Source organism: Cricetulus griseus, assembly GCF_003668045.3.
Source record: "Cricetulus griseus strain 17A/GY chromosome 1 unlocalized genomic scaffold, alternate assembly CriGri-PICRH-1.0 chr1_0, whole genome shotgun sequence".
Classification (NCBI taxonomy): domain Eukaryota; kingdom Metazoa; phylum Chordata; class Mammalia; order Rodentia; family Cricetidae; genus Cricetulus; species Cricetulus griseus.
In genome coordinates, this window is record NW_023276806.1 from 255,694,053 (window position 1) to 255,719,940 (window position 25,888).

Consider the following 25,888-nt stretch of genomic DNA (forward strand, 5'->3'; position numbering starts at 1 on the left):
CTTCATCCCTGTTCAGGCTGCAGCAGGTAAGACACTTGCTGCCAGTTCACCTGTGTTCAATTCCTAGAATCTACATGGTTCAAGGAGAGACCCAGACACCACCCACCCACCTTCCCTACCTCCCTTCTTCCCTTCATCCACCCCCCTCTCTCGCTCTCTTGTGGTTTTCAAAACAGGGTTTTCCTATTTAGCTCTGGCTGTATTGCAGCTCACTCTGTAGGAGAGAGATGCACTCTTGAACTCAGAGATCTGCCTGTCTCTACCTCCCCAGTGCTGGGATTAAAGGTATTCCCAATGCTTCCTGATGAGAACCAGATTGTTACAGGTTGTCCTCTGCCCTCCCACATGTTGTCCATGGTGGACACATGCACACACCCACATAAATAAATATAATAAACATTTATATAAACATTCATATAAAAATTTAATATAAGCTCGGTATAGTGGGAGACACCTGTAGTCCCAGCACTTGGGAAGTATATGCAGGTATATCTCTATGAGTTTGAGGCCAGACTGGTTTACAGATAAAGTTTCAGGTCAGCCAGAGCTACATGGTAAGTGAGACCCTGTATTTAAAAAAAAAAAAAAAAGACAATGCACTATGTGCCCTCACCATGACTGGAAGCTGTTCTACACTTTGGAGAGGTGTTAGTAGACATGACATTGTGCCTAAAGACACATATGAGGTGCCCTGCTGTGTATTCTACACACTGTGTGCTTGGCTATTCTTGTAGACTGACCTTTTCATTGGTCGGCCTCCAGTAAATGACACAGATTTATTATTAATCATGAAAGCCTGGACAATAGCTTAGGCTTATTTCTAACTAGCTCTAATAACTTAAATTAACCCATTTCTATTAATTTACTTTCTGCCTCATGGCTTTTTACCTCTATCCCATTTTGTGTGTCCTACTTGTTTTGTGTCTATCTGGCTTCCCAGCTTTCTGCCCCCCAAATCCTGCCTGGCTGTTGGCCTTTTAGCTTTTTATTAAACCTGTCTGAGAGATACTTCATCACAGTGTACAAAAAGATTTTTCCCCATCATTTCCCCCATTTCTTCTAAAAAAGGAAAGGTGTAACATGGTAAAACTATATACAAGGATTATACTTACAATGTTCAGTCCATTTGTATTGGTAGATTCAAACAAATACTCCATTATTTATCCTATCTTTGTGACTCCAAAGATTTGTACCTAATTTACTTCATGTCATAGCTAGTCTTCAACTTCCTCAAAGACCCCAGAAGGATATAATATTACCTGAGTAAACAGGAAGTGCAGAGCAAGCAACTTCCAAAACTATAGAAATGGCAGACATATGGCTGCATGGACAGTTACCCCAAGGTTCCTCTGCAAAGTTGGGGCATCCATCTTTGGCCTACAGACTTAGAATATCTGACAGACTATTTTTTTTTATAGGGCAGTAATTTTGAAGGACTGTTCTGCTGAACTTGGCAAAGTTCAGCAATCACTTTCCTGTGTGTCCTACAGAATTTCTGACAGGTTTTTCTATAAAGCAGAAATTTTGAAGGATTGCCCTACCTCATATTGGCAAAGTTTAACAGACTTTTTTCTTTGTGTCCTATTTGTTTAGTTTGTACATCATACATCTTTGGATGACCTTGAAAACATATGTAACATGACTAAGTTTATTGTTATAGATGACTACTAACCTATATTTATTATCCTAAATAGTTTTTAAGGATTAAAACTTTACATTTTTAAATGAACTTCATAGATACAATACTTTAAACAAGAATGGAAACATATACATTATAATAAAAATAACCTTAAATTTGTGTCAATACACAAAAAATATCTTACACAAGAACAGAAACATACACAGTATAACAAAATAACTTTGAATTTTATCAATATATAATAATCCATAACCAATGTAAAATATTTGGGACTAATAGTTGGTTTCTTTTTTTTTTTTTTTTTAGTTTTAAAATCAATATAATAATTACACTTTTAACCTATCATTTCCTTTGCTTAGTAGCCTCCCTGACCATGACCCTTGTAACTAAGCCTCCTAAGGGAAGACAAGCATCTATCAAAAGACTAAAAATTACCCATCCTGCCTTTTGGGAATGTGGGCTTATGTTCTCTAGACTGCTTCCTGTTTTCTGAGGAGACTCTGAAAATTAGGATAATGGCCAAGTCCTGGGTAGAATAGTCTGTGAGGCTGGACCATCTCAGTCGGTAGCCTTGAAGCTATTCTGGATGCAGAATTCTGCAAACACTGCAACAGAGACACTCTGAGATGCTGGATCACCTGGGCAACCCATTTTCATTGGTGTCTAGTCCCCTTGCTCTGAAAACACATAAACATTCAAAGGTAACACGTCTGTATTAACACAAGTGTGAAATGTGCAGTGTGCACAAGTCAGTTGAAGATGATTTTTTTCTTTTATGTTTGAGCAGGTAAAATATGTATCACCTTCCTTGTAGTTTTTCTAGGTTTATTTCTTTACATCTGTAGCCAGGATTTTTAGGGGTCTTCCCCAGTCAAATCTGATCTTTAACCTTGATCGAATCCACAGCCTTTTGTTTTCTGTGGAAACAAGCATAACCTCTTCTCCAACATAACTTTTTTTTTTTTTTTCTTTTTGAAGGCTGTCGTGGAACTAGCTCTTGTAGACCAGGCTGTTCTCAAACTCACAGAGATCCTCCTGCCTCTGCCTCTGCCTCTGCCTCTGCCTCTGCCTCTGCCTCCTAAGTGCTGGGATTAAAGGCGTGTGCACTTCCGCCATGACACAACATTTTTTGACTTGCATTTTGCTGTTAAGACATTGTAAAATATACAGGTCAGTTTAATTTAGCAGTTTCCATAATCCAGCGTTTCTCAGCAGCTATTGTTTGCGCATAGGCATTCAAAACATTGAAGGACAGCCAACACAATAGCATATAGGATCCAGACTCCTGTCTACGAGTTCAAGGCCAGCATGGTCTACAGAGCTCCAAAGCCACAAAGAAGCCCTGTCCCAGAAAAAAAAAAAAAATTAAAAATACCTATGCACATTTTAAAACGCTGGAACCTGTTAAGAGGTTTTTCCCATCTGAACCTGTTTTATTGCATATCTATATTATCTTTTTTGTCTGCATTAAGTGAAACCTTAAACAGCTACACAGCTGACAAGCAGTGACAGGGGCATATCTGTACCTTGGCCTGCATGAGAGTCTGCGGAACTAAGAAGACACATTGACTCCATTTTTGTGTCTTTAGAAACTTAAAGCTTTCTCAGTGGAAATATGTGGAAATGCATGCCCCATATTGGCCACCATTTTTAGGAGGACCCTTTCATTGGTCCATCAGCTCCCCAATAAATGACACAAAGACTGACTTATTAGGAAAGCAAGGCTGATAGCTTGGGCTCATTTCTTACTAGCTCTTATGACTTAACCCATTTCTATCTTTACTCTCTGCCTGTGGCTTTTACCCTATCCCATTTTGTGTATCCTACTCATTCTATGTCTATCTGGCTTCCCCACCTTCTTCCCAGTTTTCTGCCCCCAAAATCCTGCCTGGGTGTTGGCCTTTTAGCTTTTTATTAAATTAATCCAAGTCGGGCTGGAGAGATGGCTCAGCCGTTAAAGGCTAGGCTCACAACCAAAAATATAAATTAGTCGAAGTGACGCTTCATCACAGTGTTCAAAAAGATTATTCCACAACACATTCTGAGTACTTCAGTCACCTTCAGTAATAACTGTAGCTTATTGTCATGTTCATAATATTCTTCTAGACTAAACAAACTTTAATAGATTTTTTTAATGTTTTGAATGTTTATGCTCAGTTTAAAAGGCTGAACATATTGCAGATATCATGTTTTAACACTGTAAATCCACCACATGGTAGATGGAAGCAGGAAGACAAAAAGCTCAAGACCAGACTCTACAATATAGCTAGTCTGGGCCAACCTGCTGCCACCTGTGGACTACCCACAGAGGCTTCAGAGGGTGTCAGATTCCCTGGGACTGGTTACACCAAGTTATTAATCTCCAAGTAGGTGCTGAGAATTGACCCCTGTCATCTCTAAGAGCAGCAAGTGCTCCAAGTGCTCTTGGCTGGTAAGCCCTTTGTTGTTGCTTTTTACATTTGTTCATTTTGTATGGTGTCGGCTCAAGTATACTGTGGAGATCAGAGGACAGCTTGTAAGAAGTTTTTTTGTTTGGTTGATTTTGTTTTGTTTTCTGAGGCAGGGTTTCCCTGTGGCTTTTGAGGCTGTCCTGGCACTAGCTCTTGTACACCAGGCTGGCCTCGAACTCACAGAGATCTGCCTGCCTCTGCCTCCTGAGTGCTGGGATTAAAGGCGTGTGCCACCACGCCTGGCCAAGAAGTAATTTTCTTATCCCTATGAGTCTCAGGGATCAAACCTAGGTCATAAGTCTTGATGGCAAGCCCCTTTACTGCTAAGCCATCTCACCAGCCCCTGGAATGTTTTCTTCATATCCTTATTCTGAAAGTGCATTGGCACTTGCTTGTTTTTTAGTTTTTAAACTTGTAAAATGAACGCACAGCCATGTATGATGTAGCCCTATGATGCCTACACTCAGGTAGGTCAGGAATTCAAGGCTAGCACTGACTACCTAGTGAGTGTAAGACCATTCTGAATTAGATGGGATCCTGCCCATCCCCCCCAAAATGAAGGCATAGACTCACATTAGCCTAGGCCTGCTCAAGATCTGTGTCATGAGCTGTTGGGAGAGATGTTAGGAGATGTTGGGCCCCACCTCCCATGGGGGTCTCTGTGAGTTGCTTGTCAGCCAATAATCACAGGTGCATCCTGTTCTCTAGTCCTGGCTCACAGCCTGGCCTTTCCCCATTGGCATCAACATCTAGTATGAGGAAAACACAGGCTCTTACACCTGGTGTTTCTCCACTGTGCTTTAAATCTGTATATAAGGCTGCCCCCTCCCTGCAAAAAAGACAGACACACACATTCTCTTAGCTCAAGCGACCAGACAGTTCTGCTTTTAACTAATCTCCAGGCTTTCGCCTGATACTCAGACTTAGTTGTGGTAGGGACGCCACAATGAGCATTAGTCCTCTTGATAGGTATGCAGGAACCAGGTATGGTGGAGCAGATCTGTCCCTAAAACTTGGGAGGGTGGCGAAGGAGCATTAGCAAAAGTTCAAAGACAGCCTAGCCTACAGAGTAGACCCTATCTCAAAAAAGTTCTCCCAGCCAGTGGCATACATAGAACTATCATCTTGATTATGAAACCTGGGATCTTCAATGTGACCTAAGGCTTTTTAGAAGCTTTCAAAATCCTCTATGTGGAGGGGGAAATACGCTGAAGTTTGCTTGTTTGTTTTGTTTGGTTTTGTTTTTTGAGACAGTTTCTGTGTAGTCATGGTTGTCTTAGAACTTGATCTGTTAGCCAGGCTAGCCTTGAACCCCTGCCTGCTTGTGCCACCAACTGGCTGTTCGCTTTTTGAGAAAGGCTCTCTCTATGTAGTCCCGGCTGTCTTGGAACTCAATCTGTAGAGCAGGCTGACCTCAAACTTACAGAAATCCTCCTGCCTCTGCTTCGTGAGTACTAGGACTAAAGGTGTATGCCACCATGGCTAGCTCTGAAATGATTTTTTTGGTTTTTTGAGACGGAATTTCTCTGTGTAGCCCTGACTGTCATGGAAATAGTTCTGTAGACTAGCCTGGCCTTGAACTAGCAGAGATCTGCCTGCCTCTGCCCCCCAAGCCCTGGAATTAAAGGCGTGTGGCACCACAAGCAGCTGAAATGAGTTTCAAAGTCCAGTAATACATGAAATAGTAACAGTCACTGATTGTCACTCTACTGCATACTGCATATAATAATGTGCCAGAGTTTTGTGAGACCATCAGTGCAATAGATTTGTTGACACTACATTCACTAGAGCGTCAATGCAGCCACATGGCAAAGTGATGAGCATCTTTCTTTCATGGTTTGTCCTACAGGAGCCCTCTCAAATGTGTGTTATTGACCAAAACATCATTCTGTGGCACATATCTGTCTGCATTTAAATTTGTTAGTGCCTGTCATTTTCTGCATATTTCAAATGTTTCAAAATAAATCTTTCAGAAGAAACATAGGAACTTGGTAGCACAGGCTTTTAATGAAAATTCAAGGCCACTATGGGCTACAAAATAATTTCAAGGCCCACTTGGGTGAGTTAGGAAGCTCTTATCTCAAAAATAGTCTTCTGAGCACAGTGACACATACTTTTAATTCCAGGAGGTCAAGTGAGAAACTCCGTAAGTTCAAAGCCAGCCTAGTCTATATAGCCCTTCCTGGGTGAGCCAGGGCTACATAGTAAAACCTTTGTCTTTTTTTTTTTTTTTTTTTTTTTTTTTTTTTTTAGTCAAAAGATAGCTGAAGGGGCCAGAGAGATGGCTCAGAGCTTAAGAGCATTGGCTGCTCTTCCAAAGGACGGGGATTGGTTCATGTGGGCTGCTCACAACCACCACCTGTAGCTAGCTGCACCTCCCGGGGATCTGATCCTTCTGGCCTTGCTCCATTGTCCTGCTGTCTCAGGGTTTGGTGTGTGTTATTAGGCCATGGGGACTGCATGCTGTGAAGTTAACAGCTTCAAGGCTGCATCTTTCTCTCAGGATCCTTAGATGTTTATTTTCTTTCCCCCTGCTGTGAGTAATGTTGATGAGGGAATCTATTTGAAAGACTAACAAGATGTTTCCATAACTGTTCTACCTTTGGAGTTCTGACAGGACACACCCTCAACTTCTGCCACTGCCACCACCTGTGCCTATTCACTGTGCTCCCTTTTAAAAGGGCCCTGCCCACCTCTCATCACCCCCCCACCCCACCCCACCCCCCGCATTTTTCCTCTCTCCTGCTGCTCCTGTCCTTGGAGGCCGGTCTCTCTCCTCCCCTTTCCCTTTTTGCCATACTTTTTCCCTAATAAAAACTCCACTTGAACTCTGTTACATGGTGTTTCTCTCTATAGCCACTTTTTTTTATTATTATTAATTTATTTTTTGCATTCCATCCCAGTTCCCCCTCTGTCCTCTCCTGCTCCTCGCCTTTCCTCCTCCAATCTGCTCCTCAGAGAGGGTAAGGCCTCCCCTGGGAAGTCTACTAAAGTCTGTCCCATCATCTCATTGAAGCAGGACCAAGGCACCTCTCCACCCTCCAAATCCCTGTGTTTAGGCTGAGCAAGATATCTCTCCATATACAATGGACTCCACTAAGTCAGTTTGTGCATTAGTGTTAGGTCTTGGACCCATTGCCAGTGGCCTCATTGAGCCACTTTTTTAAAATTACAACAATAACATCTTTATTTCTTTCAGAACCCACAATACTTTATATGCACCAGAAATGCTAGCCAAAATGGCAGAGCCTTTCACCAATGTTCTGGATATACTTGAATCGGAGAAAACAGCAATATTAGGTAAGGAAGTTTTACCTCCCTTGCTAACCCAACCTCCTAATGTGATGGAAATATATTTGTGGAGCTCCTAGAGGTGCTAAAAGAGTCCCTGCATCATTGATACTCTTCATCTTAACCTGGGTGTCTTCTGAGCAGCTTCTCCCGTTCATCCCTGTGGAGGGATTTTTCTTTGTGCCGCCAGCTCACAAAAACAACATGGACACTTACTAATTATGAAAGCTTCGGCCTGTCCCACTAGCTCTTAGAACTTAAATTAATCTACATTTTTGTCTCGTGGCTTTTTACCTCTCTACCTCTCTTCCATCTTACACCTCCTGTTTCTTTGTCTCCTCTGGCATTTCTCCTAGATTCCTCCTCCTCCTCCCTCCCTCCCTCCCCCTCCCTCCCTCCCTCCCTCCCTCCCTCTCTCTCTCTCTCTCTATTTCTCTCTCTCTCTGCTTAGAGGTCCTATCTAACCTCTTCCTGCCTAGCTATTGGTCATTCAGCTCTTTATTAAACCAATCAGATAACTCTTCACGGTGTAGAAAAAGATCATTCCACAACAAATCACTTCACTTTCCCGTGCTAGTAGTAGTAGGTGGTAGAGTTGTGTCTCCATTATATACACCAGAAATGCTAGCCAAAATGGCGGCGCCTTTCACCAATGTTCCTGGTATATTTGAATATGATCTGGGAAGTAAAAGCTAACTATGTCAGATGCAAAAGGAGATACTCAATAGGAGATATAGTATAACTAGCATATACCTAGCCCATGGTCCAGTACCCAGTTAGGAGAAAATGGCCAGGAGGGAAAGGTTTAACACCTTCACGGGAACTCTTAGTACTCCACCTACCTGACTATATGGCCAAGCGTTTGGATTATAGTTCTCATGTTCACAGACACAGACGTGTGTGCCTGCCTTTGGATGGTGGCACTTTGGGAATGACATGTTCCCAACCCATTTCTTTTATGTTTGTAGGATTACCTCAGCCTCTCTTGGAAGTCAATGAACACCCTATGTTCAAAACTACTTTGGAAAGAATGCAGCGTTTCTTTGGCATCCTCTATGAAAACTGGTAAGGTCCTCGCACTGTTGCTCCATGCTCCCTTGCTAGAACATTCATTTTATAGGGATGACAACACAGAGATGTCTGATGAGGAATTCTAGTGTGAGGTGAGGTGAGGCGAGGCGAGTGTTAGAAGGAAGGTACTGGTGAGTCCAAGGGGGAGCCTGCTTTCCCCCGTTACATGTTGATTGTTGTGTGCACCTACAGTTCTGGCCAGGATTGGAAGTTTATACCCACTGTGTGTTTCTAGTGCATAACAATGAGGCCCAAGAGGTAGAAGTGGGCTCTGTCTGCTCGGATGGCTAAATGCTTGTAGTCCGTTTCTCATACAACAGTGAGAAGCAACTAGCCAGCTCTTTGTCTTTGGGTCCTGCTTGTAGGTTTAGTGATACCCGGCTCTGCATTCAGAGCTGTAGCCTCACTTAATCAAATAGTAAAGACTCCTTGAAGAATCAGTGGGCTGACATATTGCATATTAGTTATCACCAGTGATTTTTGCCTTGCAGTTACCATATCCTAGGGAAGGCAGGCCCTTCCATGCAGCAAGATTTCTACACTGTAGAGGACCTTGCTACCCAGCTCCTTGGTTCAGCCTTCGTCAACTTGAACAATATTCCTGACTTCCGGCTCAAATCTATGCTTCATATCCTTGAAATGGCCCTGAGTAATCCAGAAAGTTAACCCAGTAATCAGACAATTAGAGACAGGGCAGAGGGAAGGAAAACTTAACTGCAGGGAACAGGCAGAACTATATACTTAAGTGCATCATGACCTCTTTATAGACAAAAGGATTGAAGTAAATAAATAAGCAAATAGCAGAGAAAACAGGAATGCAGCTCAGGCTGAGGGTGGGGTGCCTTACAAAAGCCTCATAATCTTTTCTCTGGTCTTCCTACTTCCTAGAAATACAAGTTTTGTTTGTTTTTTGTTTTGTTTTTGTTTTTCGAGACAGGGTTTCTCTGTAGCCCTGGCTGTTCTGGAACTACTCTGTTGGCCAGGCTGGCCTCGAGCTCAGAGTTCCACCTGCCTCTGCCTCCCAAATGCTGGGATTAAAGGCACATACCACCACCACTTGACACAAATTTCAAATTTATTTCCTTTTCTATATTTTGCTTAGTGTTTCCTTTTGTGGTTGGTTTGGTTTTTCCAGGGACTTTTTATATAGTCTAGGCTAGCCCTAAGCATGCCTTAACCTCCTGAATGCTGGAGTTCTGGGCATACACCACCACCTGGCTTTTGTTTTGTATTATTTACTTTGGGGTTTTGGTGTTTTGAGACAGGATGTTGGCCAGCCTCTACCTCCTGTTTTTATTTTGAGTAATAATCTCACTGTTCTTCTGGACACAAGTGACCCTCATGCCTTAGCCTTCTGGGTAGCTGGAAGGTGTCTACTCGTACACCCAGCTAGGTGCCTTCTTTTGAAAGCAACACTCAAGATTTCATCATCTTTCAGACCCTTTTTTATGAGGATGCCTTTAATGGGGGCTACTGTTTAGATGCCCAGGGCCACATCGTACAGCTAAATAAAAAAATGACAGTTAAGCTAAAAATGCAAAAGAATTGAGTGTATGTGCAGCTTAGGGTTCTAGGACAGTGAGGAGCTTTTGCTGTCACCATAGGGTTATTCCTTTTCTCTGAAAGCCCAGTAGTACAGCCTGGTGCCTGGAAATGGAAGGGTCTGCTCAGTGCTAAATGTTCTTAACACATGGCAGCACGTGTCTTTGTGAAGCCCCTTGTGCTCTTCTGTCCCCCAGAACACTATGAATCCCTCATAGCTCCCATCCTTGGACCTCTCTTCACATACCTCCACATGGTAAGTGGGTCAGGGAAGTGGGACAAAGGGTGCCCTTAAATACATGGCCCAGGTTGGGAGATGGTCTCTGAAGTGCTCACAACACACATGAAAGCCAGATGTGGTACCACACATCTGTGACCTCAGCACTGGGGAAATAGAGATATGGGTGGAACCCTGGAGCTCTTTTGCCAGACAGACTATGTTAATTAATTAATAAGTACCAAGTTCAGGGAGACTAAGAAACTAAGGTGGACAGTGATAGAGTAAGACATCTGACATCGATCTCTAGCCTCTACACATATGTGTAGTCACTGCATGCAAAACAACTACATACACCAAATACACAGAGATGGATGACTGACTGCTCTTGAATCTTGTCTTAAGAAGCCCCTGAAAGTGTTCTCCCCCGCCGTGCTGGCTGCGCGGCATCATCCTAGGAAGTTATTGCTGCTGTGGGGTGCCTTCAAGTGTACATTGTGTTGCCATCTTCCTGCAAGAAGAAATGATCAAGGAACTGTTTCCCCTGGGTCTGTCTTTGGCTCTGGAATGATCCAGCATAACAGAATAGATGTGCCCAAAGAGGCCCAAAACTTCTCCAAGTATCATTAATCTAAGCAGAGACACTGAACATATCATTGGTGGAATACGGTTACAGAAACTAAATCTTTGTTCCACTGTATTGGGTGGCTGCTAGGGGGAGAATAAATGACCAGGGAAGTGACTGACACATCCCTGACTACCTTGGATTAACAGTAAATGACCAATATTGAATTCTTCAACATTTGTGAACATAGAAAATTGATGTCCATGACCAAGAATTAAACTGTTTTGATCATATTAGAAGTCATTGCCAGCATTAATTCAAGTTCCTGTTTTAGATTCCGTTTTCATATTTGAGCCTTGTTACAATTCAGTTTACGGTTCAAAAAATGTCTGTAGGTTGATGTAAGGATTTAAGTTTCTAGTTATTTATCTCTGCTTAAGTAAACCTTCATAGCTATGTGTATGCACTAACACATGTAATCCCAGCTCTAAGGAATCTGAGACAGGAGGATTACCACAAGTGTAAGGCCAGCCTAGGATTTATGGTCAGTTCTAGGCCAGCATAGGCTACAGAGTAAGAGCCTCTTAGGTTTTTAAAAAAAAAAAAAAGAGAAGTAGACCTTAGATGCTATGTGCTTCAGCCTCTCCCTATCCTAGCCCTTCTTCCTCTTGTTTCTCCAGAGGCTTTCCCAGAAGTGGCATGTCATCAACCAGAGGAGTGTGCTGTGGTAAGGAATGCCACTCTTTGGCGGGTAAACCAGCAGCCAGCTTTGGGGTGGGGAGAGGAAGAGGCAGGCGGCCCGGTTTTGTCGATCCTAGGGCTGGAATAGCAGTGCTGTAGTCATTCCCAGCTTACATGAGAGTCTGTTCCCACTGAGTGGCCTGATATTGAGATTCAGCTTTCCCATGGGGACCTTCCTTAGCCCTCCATCCAGCCAAGCAGAGTCACAAGAGATAATGTCCCTCAGTGGATTGCTGTCCATCTCTGCTGTACCTTTAGAACATAGATGTAGGTGTGCTGGGGAGGGTCCCTTTTCCTTGCCCTTGCATCCTTCAATCTCCCATGGAACTTGGTCCTTGGTTCTCGGCAGTGGAGAGGACGAGATTGCGGAGGACAACCCTGAGTCTCAAGAAATGCTAGAGGAACAACTGGTGAGGATGTTAACCCGAGAAGTCATGGACCTAATCAGTAAGTGGCGTGGGGGGGCCAGGGAAGCTCACCCAGCTGCCCTGCACAGGCTAGGCTTGGGGCAGAGGTCTGGGCTGATAAGCAGAAGCTAATAGTCTTTAAATCAATCACGCTGATTCTAAGCTGTGAACTAAGTTACAAATAAGAAGACAGGGATCCAAAATAGGAACAGTATTGGCAGTGTTGTTGGCAATCACTTTCTAGCTTATCAAGATAGGAAAAAGTTCACTTCTTAAGACATGGACATCAGTTTTCTATTTTCAGAAATGTTGAAGAATTCAGTATTGGTCATTTATTCCCAGAGTAGTTAAGGATGTGTCAGTCACCTTCCTTGGTCGTTTATTCTCAGAAGAGTCTATAAGGTCCCCCCTAGATAACTGACTGGAAGAGGGACCCTCAGAATACCTCCTTCTAATGGTGAAGCTGATATATTCCTTGAACAGTATCTACCCACCAGCTTTCACCTGGCCAGAAAAGGCCTGGGACCAGTTGGTGAGGTGACTGTCTTGCCACGGGTCAATACTCCCTTCTCCTGGTCTGGAAATGGCCTGGGATCAGTTGTTGAGGTGACTGTCATGCCATGGGTCGATACTCCTTTCTCCTGGTCTAGCAGCTGTGCTCTCTTCTAGTGGCTTGCTGTGTATCAAAGAAGACTGGTGACCACAGTGCTGTCCCCACTGTGGATGGTGATGGTAAGTCATCTGTGGCACTACCCTTGGAGAAAGAGCAGGATATATCTAGTCTTGTGCTAGCCTGCTTGCTGTTTCCTCTGTCCAAAGTGGTTTTCTTCCCAGGATAGATGTGACCTCTTGCTCATTCAGTCTCTGCTCAAATGTTATCTCCCCCATGAGGCCTTCCTGTCTGATCTGCCAAGCCTCACAGGCCCAAGCACTGTGAAATCTCTTCTTCTTCATGTTCATTTCAGCTATCTGCATTTCTCTTTAGTTCATTTATTGCCTGTGTCCCTTGCTATGTAAGCTGTCAGGGAAAGGACTGTGCTGTTCCTTTTATACTCCAGTAACTAAATCCATGCCTGTCTGCTTGGGCACTCACATGAAATAGTCTAGTGCCTGCAGCCTTCCTGGCATGGAGGGCTGTGTAGCCCTGCTCACTGCCAGCCAGCTGAGAACATCCCGTTTGGCTATTCCTCTTTGTTGTGTAAGAATGGAGATTAATGTTCTGCATTGCTTACAGATGAAGAGATGATGGCCACCGAAGTAACCCCTTCATCTGTGGCAGAGCTCACAGACCTGGGCAAGTGCCTGATGAAGCATGAGGTGGGTAGAGGGACAGGTGGTATCTTTCTCCTTGTCCAGATCCTGCTTTGCTTGCTCTGGACAGATGTTCTCAATACACATGCAGGTACATTGCTGCAGGTCCTGATGTCTGTCCTCCCACGTACAGTTACTCCCCACACTTTTTTTTTTTTTTTTTTTTTTTTTTTAATAGACAGAGTCTCAGTGCATAACCCTGGCTGGCCTGGAACTCTCTGTATTGGCTAGGCTGGCTGCTGGGACTAAAGGCCCAACTTGATGTATAATGCAATCACAGGGAAAAAATATTTATTTGCCATTGCTCTCTCTCTTCCTTTCCTGTTCAGGATATTTGCACAGCATTGTTAATTACAGCGTTTAGTTCCCTGACCTGGAAGGATACTCTGTCTTGCCAGAGAGCAACCACACAACTCTGCTGGCCTCTCCTCAAACAAGTATGCTTTAGGGGTGGGCTGGTTGGGTGGGGGGATGGACCTAGGGCTACAAGCATGCTAGGCACACACTTTACCACTGGGTTACATTCCCAAGTTTCTTTCCTTTTTGAGACAAGAGTCTGACTAAATTTCCCAAGCTAGCTGTGAACCCCAGGGAGGCCTTGAAGTCTTGCCAACCTGCCTCATCCTTCAAAGTGGCTGAGGGTATAGGCCTAGATCCTATTAGTTACTTTTGTATTGCTGTGACCAAATTCACCTAATACAGACTAACTGGAAGGAGGATTTATTTTGATTCCATTTCAGGGGGATTTCAATCTGTGGTGGGTAGAGCATGGCCAAGTTCACTATGGCAAAAGCATCTTGTAAAGGGAAGCCCAGAGCACAGGCTTTGGCCACGGGCAGGCATAACTATTAGAGGCCTACCCTGTGACCTACTTGTGCCAGTCAAGCCCCAACTTCTAAAGGCTCCACGGTCTTCACAATAGCTAGAAATTGGGTATTCAGAACATAATGGAGGAACTCTATCAGAGTCAGTCATTACTACCCCCTTGTCCTTGCCTCTCCTCTTAGAAAGTTTGTTAGGCTTGTAGACTGAGTCAGTTGAAGAGCTGAGAGGTGGCCCTTGAGGCTCCTGTGGCTCCTGAGCACAGCTGTTTTCCCAGGTGATGTCTGGGACCCTGCTCGCAGATGCTGTCACATGGCTTTTCACCAGTGTGCTGAAAGGTTTACAGATGCATGGGCAGCACGATGGGTGCATGGCTTCCCTGGTCCACTTGGCCTTCCAGATATACGAGACACTGGTAAGTGGAGAGTACATCAGGGCAGGATGGCTGGCAGTCTAGCTGCTTCACTTTACCTACCTCCCAGGATCTTGAGCTGTGACCTAAACCCAAGCACCTGTCATACTGCTTGTACTGCCCCTGAGAGGTGGGTGTGGCATGGAATGGGGAAAGTGACAGGCTATTGAATTTATCTGTCCCCACTTAACCAGCGCCCCAGGTACCTAGAGATAAGAGCAGTAATGGAGCAGATCCCTGAGATACACAAGGAGTCACTGGACCAATTTGACTGCAAGCTTTTAAACCCTTCCCTTCAAAAGGCAGCTGACAAACGCCGGAAGGACCACTTCAAACGTCTCATCTCTGGCTGCATTGGGGTAAGTCATACATCCCTCTTGTGGCTCCCAGCCCCACACAGTTGCTTGCTGTCTTACACTGTTGTGGGTAAATCCAAAACCAAGTAGTTGATGACTGTTCTGATTGTGTGTGTAAGGTGTGTATGTGGGGGGGAGGGGTCCTCTGACACACAGCCTGGACCCACCAACCGTCAATTGTGTCTCTGTTGCTCTCTACAGAAACCCTTGGGAGAACAGTTCCGAAAAGAAGTTCACATTAAGAACCTTCCCACACTTTTCAAAAAACCAAAACCAATGCTGGAGACAGAAGTGTTGGACAGTGATGCCGGTGGACTGGCCACCATCTTTGAACCCTGAATCAAGCTTTTGGGCATCCTTCTTTGGCCTTTGTTGTCATCTCTTCTACCCCCTCATAGCTGATCTCTAGGCCCTTCTTGTACTGCCACCCTACTTTCTACCGTATCAGCCTGGAGATGCTCAGATCCAGGTCAAGCTGGAGAAGAGTGGGCCTTGTGCAGGGCCCAAGTCACTCTACTGAAGTATTGAGAAAAGGGAATTAGGGCTTACACCATTCCATACAGATGTCCTAGGGAGTTGGCATTCAACTTGCAGTTTGGGCTTTTCCAAGAAAAGCTAGAGCACAACGCCCTTTCCCCAAAGAGCTACACCAGGAGAGACAGGATGGGGTGCTGTACCCAACACCGCTGACCAAACTGACAAGGGCTCAGCCAGTTTTTCTTGGACTACAAGGGACCCGCTTGAGCCTCTGGCTTCTGAGCTGACAGGGATCTTTCTATACTCCCAAGGGCATGTTTGGCCTAGGTGCTACATGCTGAACCGTACTTAGCCAGTTCTTATCCTTACATTAAGCAAGAATCTGGTCACTTGGTGGGATCATGGTACAGGCTTTTGTTAAAGTCTGAGCATAATATCCAGGGACAAGAGCAGGGGAGAGTTTAGTTGAACATTGTGTTTCTTAAAATGCACATCTGGGCCTTCTAGGAGTGACCCTCAAGGGTTTCCCCAGCCTCTGGGCCTGTCAGTATCACATGACACCAATCACATCCAGACCAACTAAGCTCATACCTGGCAAGCTAGCAAAGTCACTGTCTAGCCTTCTCGGTCTAGCTGAGTCCAGATGCCTTTGAAAGTTTTTGATGGAAGGGACATGAAGCAAAAGATGTGTGTGTGCGCGCGCTCTGACTGGCCTACTGTGACCTGTGCAAGCCCCAGGCACAGGTAGGTTGGGGAGGGAAGTTTGGGGAATGGGAACTGGTGTGCCAGGTTACTGTCTGCATAAGACCATTTCTCTCTGCGAGGTGCTTGGGGTCTACAGGTTGTGAAGGTGATTTCAGTGTTTCCCTCCAAACTTGATAGCTGCCTACCCCTGTCTGGTTAGGGCTGTGGAGGATGTAGTTGTATTTATTATGTTGTAATATTTCTAACATCCTATGACTTCATGCTAGAAATTTTCTATTGTTTATAGAACCTTTTGTAGAAATGCTAACTCTATAGTACATCTGCATGTCAGTAAAAATCTGCGTTTCTTACAGAAAGGGCCCTATCTTCCCTTTTTCAAACCTGTGATTCCTCCAAGGCTATTCACGAGCACCTTGTTAGGGGGACTAAACAGGAAAACTGGTTGATAAGGCTGACAAGTTATCAGTCAGATGTCTATCCCTGACCACCAAAACCTGGCACCTGGCCAGAAGGAAATGGTTATCTTCTGTGGAGCTGTCAGTGGCAACACGGCTGAAGCTAAAGACAGCCTTTTTCAGTAGAAGCCCAGGAGACAGGTAGTTGTTAACAATACTAGTACAGTCTCTCAAGTCTTGCCCACATCCATTGACCTGGAAACTTTTGTTTTGGTCCTTACCTTTTCTGGGCAGGACCCTTTATTTTTAGACCAAAAAATAAGTCTGAAAAAATTTTTTGCTAGGATATCACTTTATTTACATCAAAGGCCTTACAAAGGCATTAGTCTTAATCTGTGGCACATTTCATAAAATGTATTGACTGAGAATTGCAGAGTGCAGTGGTGAACAGTTGGAATCCAGAAGCTGCCAGGCTATCCTGGAAACATCAGTCCATCTGAACTGCATCTAGTTCATCCAAAAACCGCCGGCACTTCCCCATCAGTATTTTGATAGCTTCACTCACCAACACATCTGGTGGCAACACTCCAGTGGACTCGACAGAAACTAGGGACCAAAGAGACACTTCAGCCTTGGCAGGATTTACCTTTTACTGCAGGCTAGTTCTAAATCCTATCCAAAGAGCACCATACCACCCCTACTCACAGATATAATGGTCCCGAACACGTGCAAGGCGCACAGCCTTCTTCAGCTTCTCATTCCGGAAGATTTCTCTGCTGAAGGTATCCAACCGAGCATTGGCAACCCTGGCCAACTTTTGACCTAAGGAAAATGATGTCATGAGCCCTTTTATTCTCTGCCACCTTCAAAGGTCTTTATCCCCACAGCGCCAGGTGCCATACCTTGTACTTCCTGCACCTCAATTACACCTGGTGAGAAGCACCTGCTCAATTCCTCAGCTGCCTCACCTTCCACAGGTTCAAGCAGAGTGATGTCTGGCAGGAGCCGGTAGCTGGCTGTTGCCACGGGTGAGAACTTGGCATGATCTTTGCCTATGAGAAACTCTGTTATTCTCTTATGCCAGGGAACAACAGAAGCACACTGGCCTTCTGTCTATTGGTAACACCCAAGTTAAGCTCCTTGGCTTATCCTATGCACTTTGCCCCCACCCTGGGCAGACACAGGGTTCTCACCAATGCCCTTGACGCAGTGCATAACCAAGTCAATCTCCTGACCAGGCCGAAGCTGAGCAATAAGGATGTCGTCATGAACTGGGCGAATCGTACCCTCCGGGAAGACATCAGCCTGGTTTCCCAAGGGGACCCATGTCATATGCCTGGTATATACTGGAGAGAAATATGTTTAAAAACTCCCAGACCGTAAAATTAGTGCCTGTGGGCTCTCTTCCTTACCAATGCTCACCTTTGTGGTTCACATAGAGTTCATTGGGATCAGAGGAATCCTTAGCAGCATTGGGGTTCTTGGTACACCTGACCTGTAGCCGAAACTGCAGTGTGTCTATCTCCGTTCCTTCTTCCTCCCCTGTACCAGTGAGGAAGCAGAATTTCCTTTAGTTTTGAGACAGGGTTTCACTAGACCTGGCTGTCCTGGAATTCACTATGCAGAGCAGGCTGCCTTGAGCTCATGAGAGATCAGCTCATCACTGCCTGTGCTGGGAATAAAGATGTACACCATGCCTGGCCCTACCTCTAATTAATAATAGGGGCTGGTATGAAGGCTCACAATAAAGGTGTCAAGCAAACCTGGAGACCCAAGTTCAACCCCTGAAATCCACAGAAATACGTAATCCAAAGCTGTCCTCTGACCTTCACAGCTGTGTGTACTTGTACACAGCACACAAAGTTTTTTAAAGAATTAAAATATATATCTGAGTGCTGGCACTATGCTGCAAGCTTTTACATATAGACAAAATTAATGTAAGGGCAAGTGTTCTCCCAGGTGAAAACCAATGTACAAAATGTTGACTGCCTCGACCAAGGTCTCACAGTGGTGAGCCTGGGATCTGAGCCCACAACCCACTTGAGGACAGTCATCTTCTCAATCTCACCTGGGTTCCTATATTCAAACAGACGTGGATCAGCAAGAATGGGGATGAGCCCCAGGCGGTGAGCAAGGATCTCATCCTGGACAATGGATGTGTTATTATAAACCAGAACCTTTTCCACTGCCATTGTTGGCACCTGTTCAAAAAAGCAGAATCATCCAACTGCAACACCAACTGATCTCCCTACCTGGAAATAAGAGACCCACACGTCTTCTTTTACCTCAGCTAACAGAATTCTCCGGAAAGCATTAGCAATGGCAGCATCAATTCCCACCATGTCGAACTCCAGTGTATTTTCATCCATATGAACAACATCCACACGGAAATTCTAGAGGGATAGAGAAAAAACTGATGGAACACCTGTTTCTCTTGTGTAATTCAAGCCTCCCTCTGTGATTACTCCCACCCTGGCAATGTCCCTCCATGTATGTCCACCCTCTCTCATCCTAAAGCCTTCCTGTGACCAGATGATCACTAGACTTTTGTCTTCAGCCCTGTTCTTGAGTTTTGTAAGAAGCCTGGCTGGTTTTCTTTCTTTTTTAAATTAAAAAATAAGGGGGGGTCTCCCTACCTTGCCCTAGCATTTCTGGAACTATCTATGTAAACCACAATGGCCTCGAACTCACAGGAATACTTACCTATCTTCTATGGACTAGGATCAAAGGTGTACATCACTAAGACCCTAAGCAAAGCCGGGCATTGGTGGTGCACACCTTTAATCCCAGCACTGGGCGCGCGCGCGTGGGGGGGAGGGGGACACAGGCAGATCTCTGTGAGTTCCAGGCCAGCCTTGTCTACAGATGGAGTGCCAGGATAGGCTCCAAAGCTACATCCTGTCTCAACCCCCGCCCTCTCCCCAAAAAAGACCCTAGGCAATATGGCTCCACAAAAACAACCCACAGAAGCTGCTACACTGAAGAGCAGAACGTCCCACACTGCTTAGACAAGTTAGTCCTGCATTTGTTTTTATTTTTCAATCCCTCTTTTTTCAAATTCTACTCCCTTGACTTTTGAACACCAATTTAGTTCTCTTATCTGATATTCTAAATTCTTCCTCTCACCCTGTAAATGTTACTTTCTCCCAGGTTCAAATCTCTTGGCTGACCTCAATCACACTCCTGGCTTAAGCAACTACTCAGCAACTCCCCAAACTTGGGTTCATTTTGATCTCACTTCAGGCATCATTCACTTGACCTACAGACTTCACATACAGGAATTTGAACATATTATCACTCTTTTTCTCCTGTTTATCAACTGACACAATCAGCCATCAAGACACTTCCCTAATGGAGCTGACGAGATGGCTCAGCAGTTAAGAGCATTTGACTGCTCTTACAGAAGAACTGGGTTTGGCCGGGCGTTGGGTGGCGCACGCCTTTAATCCCAGCACTCGGGAGGCAGAGGCAGGAGGATCTCTGTGAGTTCGAGACCAGCCTGGTCTACAAGAGCTACTTCCAGGACAGCCTCCAAAGCCACAGAGAAACCCTGTCTCGAAAAACAGAAGAAAAAAAAAGAAAAAAGAAAAAGAACTGGGTTTGGTTCCCAGCACCCACACTGTGGTTCATAACCATGCATAACTCCAGTTCTGGGGACCTAACTAGACCTCCCTGGGTCACCAGTCACACAAATGCACAAATATACATGCAGGTAAACACATAACCCCCCCCCCAAAAAAAAAACTCCTTAAATTCCCCACATCACAAGGCCCTTTTTCACACACACACACACACACCCCTCACCAAAGCTATATGGTACATAGCTGTTAGTTCTCCTTTTGCTCCATTTCCACTACCAGTGGAATTTATTCATTCCCTCCCAGCTATGAAGGTTACAAAATTAGATCAGTCTACTGAAAAATTCTCTTTAAGCCAGGCGAGGTAGCTCATGCTATTAATCTCAGCGCTCAGGAGGCAGAAAGGCTAGTTTCATGACAGCCAGGGATACCCAGAGAAACCCTGTCTCGAAAAAAAAAAAACAACAGAGCTCTCTATTAACTTGCAGAGCTTAAGATAACACCCCAATCAGGGACGCGAGTTTAAATTTCCAGCACTCAACACTGTAACTGACAACAGGATCCGACACCCTCACATAGATTCGGACAAAACACCAATGTACATAAAATACAAATAAATTTTCAAAGAGAAAAAGATAGACCCCGGTCTTGTCTACCACTCGGGCCAATGTATTGACATCTGGCGATAATGAACTGCTGGAGCAGGCTCTGCGCAAACAAGCGTTTGCAACAATGCTCCAATTAGGCCTGCACGGCCTAACTGTTGGCCAGTCTTCCTTCACTGACCCGAGTCTCCGTCTCTCCGACGGACCGGATTAAGTCACCTACGGGATTCCTCTCCCGCACCCCGGCCGTGCTCGCCGCTCTTGTGTTTCACCGGGATCCCTTGATCACGTGGGCCTTCACCCCACCCGGGCGGCCTGGCCACCCAGCACCCAGCACATGGATGGCTCAGCACACGTTTTTGGAACGCGGCGAGCGTGAGCCGTCTGGTCCCCGGGCCGCCGGGACACCTCCCGCGCACCCACCTTCTCGAAGCGGTCCTGGTCCCAGGCGTCGTCGTAACCCGAGTAGTTACCGGGGAAGTCGGTGGTGTGGACCTAGAGCCAACAGATGTGTTCAGCGGGGCGGTGAGGACAAGCCGCAAGCCAGGTCCCCTCCCCTCCTCCTCCCCCATCCCGCCCCCGACCCTCCCGAGTTCCGCTCCGAGCTCACGTTGCGAACCCCGAACTCTCCCAGAACCACGCGCGTCCGCATCTCCTCCACGGCCTGGGCCGCCGCCATCGTCCACCACCCGCCTCGAGACGCCTCCGGTGCGCGCAGGCGTACTAGGGGCCCGTTGCCGTCTCCCTGGCAACGCCCCGCCTCCTGAACTTATAAATGTCGCGATATCCTGCCCCGCCCCGTCCACGTCCTTCACTTCCGGACGTCAATTGGGGCCAAACATCCGGGTTTCTCCTGTTTGCATTCCGGCTGATACTACCTCGCCCTCTCTCTTTCCTGGACGTTTCCTCCTTCTCTCCGGCCCGGGTCTCACGCTGGTCCCACGCCCGCGAGCTTCAGCGACGGAAAGCCTCGAGGGACATGGCGACTCCCGCGGCGCCGGCCAGCGGCGTCCGAAACGGAGCTGGCCCGGAGTGGGGAGGCTTCGAAGAAAACATCCAGGTATGGAGCGGTGTCCCGGCTGCCGGCAGCCCCCGGGCTGGCCGCCGTCCCCTCTCGCGGCCTGGAAGTCGGCTCCATTGCAAGTGGTGGCCGCTGAGTCTCCCACGCCCAGGTCTGTAGCGCTTGTGCTGAGGAGGAAGGGCCAGGCCGAGGCTGCAGCGGGCCTCGGGTCTCCGTGGCTGGGCGGCCTGTCTGGGTCAGGCAGGTGCAGGGCTAGAGGGTAGGATTGATTCCCTGGAGCCCCTAAAGGTGGCCTGTGTGCACATAGGCTTGCTTGAAGGTGGGTGGCGGCAGGTCGGCCCCGGTGCAGCACTTCGAAGCTTTGAGGGGGAAGGTAGGAAAACAACGTGAATTGAAGATGAGTAGTGTGTTTTCTGAACCACAAAAGTGTGGCGACAAGAGTTGTGCCAGCAGTGACAAGGAGGAGTTTGGCACGATGGGTAGCAATTCCAATGTCCTCATCAGTGGGAGAGCAAAGCCTCAAACCGTGCGATGAGCAGAGAGCAGAAGGGTGCAACAGAAGGCCCCGCTCTCTAGCAGCCTTTGTCTTCACAGGGCGGGGGCTCGGCCGTGATTGACATGGAGAACATGGATGACACGTCAGGCTCCAGCTTCGAGGACATGGGGGAGCTGCATCAGCGCCTGCGTGAGGAAGAAGTGGATGCCGACGCAGCTGCTGCAGAAGAGGAGGATGGCGAGTTTCTGGGCATGAAAGGCTTTAAGGGACAGCTGAGCCGACAGGTGGCTGATCAGGTAAGCAGATGGGAAAGTGGACCCATGTGTGTCCCAAGGTGACGTAGGTTTTCCAGGGAGAACCACACAGAAATCTGGCAAAGGCTGTGTAACGTTAACAGTCTAGAGCCACCAGTTTCATAATACCCATCTCCCTTCAGATGTGGCAGGCAGGGAAGAGACAAGCTTCCAGAGCCTTCAGCTTGTATGCCAACATCGACATCCTGAGACCCTACTTTGATGTGGAGCCTGCTCAGGTCCGAAGCAGGTGAGGAGTCTTCTCAGAAGAGTCTGTCCTCACATCTAGTCCCTCATCCAGACTGCAGTCAGATACTGAGCCCTGAGCTCTGGTGGTGAAAGTGTGTGCATGCTGCCCATCTTACCAGACACCGCGCTCGGACAGCACTTGCTGTGTCCTCATTCCTCCCCAGCTGGGACTCCTAGACAACTCTGCTGGCTTCTACCATGTGGCTACATAGATTTTTATTCCTGGTCGGTCTCTCCCGAGACCAAGAGCTTCTCAAAAGCAGACTCTGCTGTCTTTATCCTTTCTTTCTTTCTTTCTTTTCTTTTCCTTTTTTTTTTTTTTTTTGTATTTTATAAACTCTTTTCTCTCTGGCCACCTGAGTATCAGCATACTCATTAACTGCCTTCTCAGGAACTGGACTCGGTCTGGCTTTGGTTCTTTTCTTCCTGTAACCAGTGCTGATACAAAACCCAGGGCCACTATACACTGACTTTTTATTCTGTGATATCTGATTCATTAGTGAAGATAGGTGGGAGCCCTGCTATTGAATGCAGTCACAACATAGCACTCTACTACAACTGTGGAATACACAGAAGGGACACTTGAGCCCTGAGAGGCTGTAGGGTCCAAAGGGAAGGCTTCCCAGAGTAAGTAATATGTAACTAAAAATATAGTCCAAGAAACCTTCCTAAAAAACAAGAACAACTTGCTGGGCTGTGGTGGTGCACGCCTTTAATCCCCAGCACTCAGGAGGCAGAGGCAGGCAGATCTCTGTGAGTTCTAGGCCAGCCTGATCTACAAGAGCTAGTTCCAGGACAGGCTCCAAAGCCACAGAGAAACCCTGTCTCAAAAAGAAAAAAAACAAGAATAACCAAAGGTATAGTAGCCATAGACAACGAAAGAAAGAAAGATCTCTTTTTTATTCTGTGTGGATATTTTTTTAAGAGTTATTTATTATGTATACAGTGTTCTGTCTGCTGTATGCCTGCAAATCAGAAGAGGGAAACCAGATCTCATTACTGATGGTTGTGAGCCACCATGTGGGAATTGAACTGAGGACCTCTGGAAGAGCAGCCAGTGTTCTTAACGGATGAGCCACCTGTCCAGCCCCCTGTGTGGAATTTACATACCATTTCTAATGTATTTTTCAAGAAAAATGCTCACTGCCTGGAAGAATAGTAATCAGAAAGAGTCAGGAAGCATACTGCTTCCCTCAGTAGTTACACTGTTCCCCGGGCTTCCACCTTTTGGGTACTCTCGGCTAATGTTTGTGTGTCTTCTATAGGCCATGTAGGTAAATGGTCAAATGCTCTGGTGTCTCCAAGCTTTCCAAGTAGCTGTTACTTACCTGAGAAGGTTGTCCGTCCTCAAAGTGATTTTTTCATTCCCTGTCTTTACCCCCTCCCCTCTCATCCAGTATGTCCTCTGGGCCAGCCCTATTCCCTGGCAGTAGAGACATTAGTAACTAGATTCATACCCTGTCCTCCAGAACCTCAGCATAGTGTTACATCTGCTTTCCTCTCTCTCCTCTCCTCTCCCAGGCTCCTGGAGTCCATGATCCCTATCAAGATGGTCAACTTCCCCCAGGTGAATAGGGAAAGGCATGTCTGCAGAGCAGGGGAGGCAGCAGTGTAGAGGGTGGGCCACCAGGCCAAGCCTGGGAAGGTGTGAAGAGAAGAGGCATTGCAGCCTGCAGTCTGAACGTATCATGTATTGACAGAAAGTTGCAGGTGAGCTCTATGGACCTCTCATGCTGGTCTTCACACTGGTCGCCATCCTCCTCCATGGGATGAAGACTTCTGATACCATTATCGTAAGCAGGACACAGGCCTTGCGGAAGGGCGGGTAGCTGATGTAGGCTGAAAACTGCCTGAGAATATGGTGGTGGAGTGAGACAGAGCAGCCCTTTCAGAAAGCGGTGGGTGAGGCTGAGATCAGAGGTGTCTTAGCCCTAAGCAGAGCCTTCACCCCACAGCGTGAGGGCACCCTGATGGGCACAGCCATTGGCACCTGCTTCGGATACTGGCTGGGTGTCTCGTCCTTCATTTATTTCCTTGCCTACCTGTGCAATGCCCAGATCACCATGCTGCAGATGCTGGCACTGCTGGTAAGGAGCCGAGCCCAGGAGTGGGCAGGGGTTAGCCTAAGATCAGTGAGGTGTGGTCTGAGACCCTCCAGGGATCTGTGGACTTGGGATGAGAGGAGCAGGCCAGAAGACCCCACCGAGGGCCAAAGGCCACTCCAGCCCAAGTGACGATCCTCTCATCTCTCTCCCCAGGGCTATGGTCTCTTTGGGCACTGTATTGTCCTGTTCATCACCTATAACATTCACCTTCATGCCCTCTTCTACCTCTTCTGGCTGCTGGTGGGTGGGCTGTCCACCCTGCGTATGGTAAGCTGAGCAGGTTTTGCTGTCCACCCCACAAAGGACTCTACACAGTTCTGCCCTGGGCATCTTCTCCATCCTTCACTTTGAAAACAGTGAACTGTTTTCTGAACTGTATACCTGTGGCTCTAGGTGGCAGTGTTGGTGTCAAGGACTGTAGGCCCCACCCAGCGGCTGCTCCTTTGTGGCACACTGGCTGCTCTGCACATGCTCTTTCTGCTCTATCTGCATTTTGCCTACCACAAGGTGGTAGAGGGTGAGTGGCAGGAGGGGCCTGTGTGGGGGAGTGGGCTGGATGAGCTGCCCTGGGGGCCTGCCTAACCAGTTCTCACTCATCCTCCATCTTTCTCCTTTAGGGATCTTGGACACCCTGGAGGGCCCCAACGTCCCACCCATGCAGAGGGTCCCTAGAGACATTCCTGCTGTGCTCCCTGCTGCCGGGCTCCCTGTCACTGTGGTCAATGCCACTGCAAAGGCAATAGCAGCGACCCTGCAGTCACACTGACCTCCCTGAAATCCTTGGCCATCCCTGACTGCCCAGCTCTGGAGGAAGACTAAAGGACAGTATACTGAGGACATGTGTCTCTTTGATGAGGTCTGCAGCAACCACTGAGCCTTTGCTGCCTAAACACCTGCTTGGCACCGGTCTTGGCTTCTGAAAGGCACAAGGCCAAGGAGTCCTGGCCAGGACTGCAAGCCTCTGCAGCCAGGTGCAGAATGTGGGTCAGCTCTTCTGAGGCCCTCACCACCTACCCCTTTTCTCTCCCTTCTCCTCTTATACTGCTAAATATAGACTTGGTAATTAAAATATTGATTGAAGTCTGGAACTACAGCTCCTGTTCCAGCCATTCTCCTGCCACCCTACTTCTGATACAAATT

General features: G+C 46.7%; 3 protein-coding genes across 4 annotated transcripts in view; 2 read left to right on the plus strand and 1 right to left on the minus strand.

Annotated features, from left to right (window-relative positions):
* The window catches only part of Xpo5 (exportin 5), a 42,726-nt gene extending 27,537 nt beyond the window's left edge, over positions 1–15,189 (plus strand). For both annotated transcript variants that reach the window (XM_027389220.2, XM_027389219.2), the window contains exons 21-32: positions 7,289–7,389; positions 8,349–8,445; positions 8,943–9,079; positions 10,152–10,249; positions 11,456–11,502; positions 11,866–11,963; positions 12,593–12,655; positions 13,158–13,240; positions 13,564–13,671; positions 14,334–14,471; positions 14,663–14,827; positions 15,026–15,189. In XM_027389220.2, the coding sequence (XP_027245021.1) occupies positions 7,289–7,389; positions 8,349–8,445; positions 8,943–9,079; positions 10,152–10,249; positions 11,456–11,502; positions 11,866–11,963; positions 12,593–12,655; positions 13,158–13,240; positions 13,564–13,671; positions 14,334–14,471; positions 14,663–14,827; positions 15,026–15,163 (1,273 nt within the window). In that variant the 3' untranslated portion in view covers positions 15,164–15,189. The remainder of the gene's footprint in view (positions 1–7,288; positions 7,390–8,348; positions 8,446–8,942; positions 9,080–10,151; positions 10,250–11,455; positions 11,503–11,865; positions 11,964–12,592; positions 12,656–13,157; positions 13,241–13,563; positions 13,672–14,333; positions 14,472–14,662; positions 14,828–15,025) is intronic.
* A 1,542-nt stretch (positions 15,190–16,731) lies between these two features.
* Polr1c (RNA polymerase I and III subunit C) lies at positions 16,732–21,355 on the minus strand. The gene is made up of 9 exons (XM_027389229.2): positions 21,195–21,355; positions 21,008–21,079; positions 18,687–18,794; positions 18,470–18,602; positions 17,824–17,943; positions 17,595–17,747; positions 17,304–17,453; positions 17,107–17,223; positions 16,732–17,007 (listed from the first exon to the last, which is right to left on the minus strand). Exons 1-9 carry the CDS (start codon positions 21,261–21,263, stop codon positions 16,889–16,891), a joined length of 1,041 nt encoding a protein of 346 aa, XP_027245030.1. The 5' UTR covers positions 21,264–21,355; the 3' UTR covers positions 16,732–16,888.
* A 60-nt stretch (positions 21,356–21,415) lies between these two features.
* Yipf3 (Yip1 domain family member 3) lies at positions 21,416–25,836 on the plus strand. Its single transcript, XM_027389228.2, has 9 exons — positions 21,416–21,644; positions 22,200–22,397; positions 22,538–22,644; positions 24,165–24,210; positions 24,344–24,436; positions 24,599–24,730; positions 24,902–25,015; positions 25,142–25,265; positions 25,366–25,836. The coding sequence occupies exons 1-9, from the start codon at positions 21,564–21,566 to the stop codon at positions 25,512–25,514; spliced, it is 1,044 nt and encodes a 347-aa protein (XP_027245029.1). The 5' UTR covers positions 21,416–21,563; the 3' UTR covers positions 25,515–25,836.
* Positions 25,837–25,888: the final 52 nt, after the last annotated feature.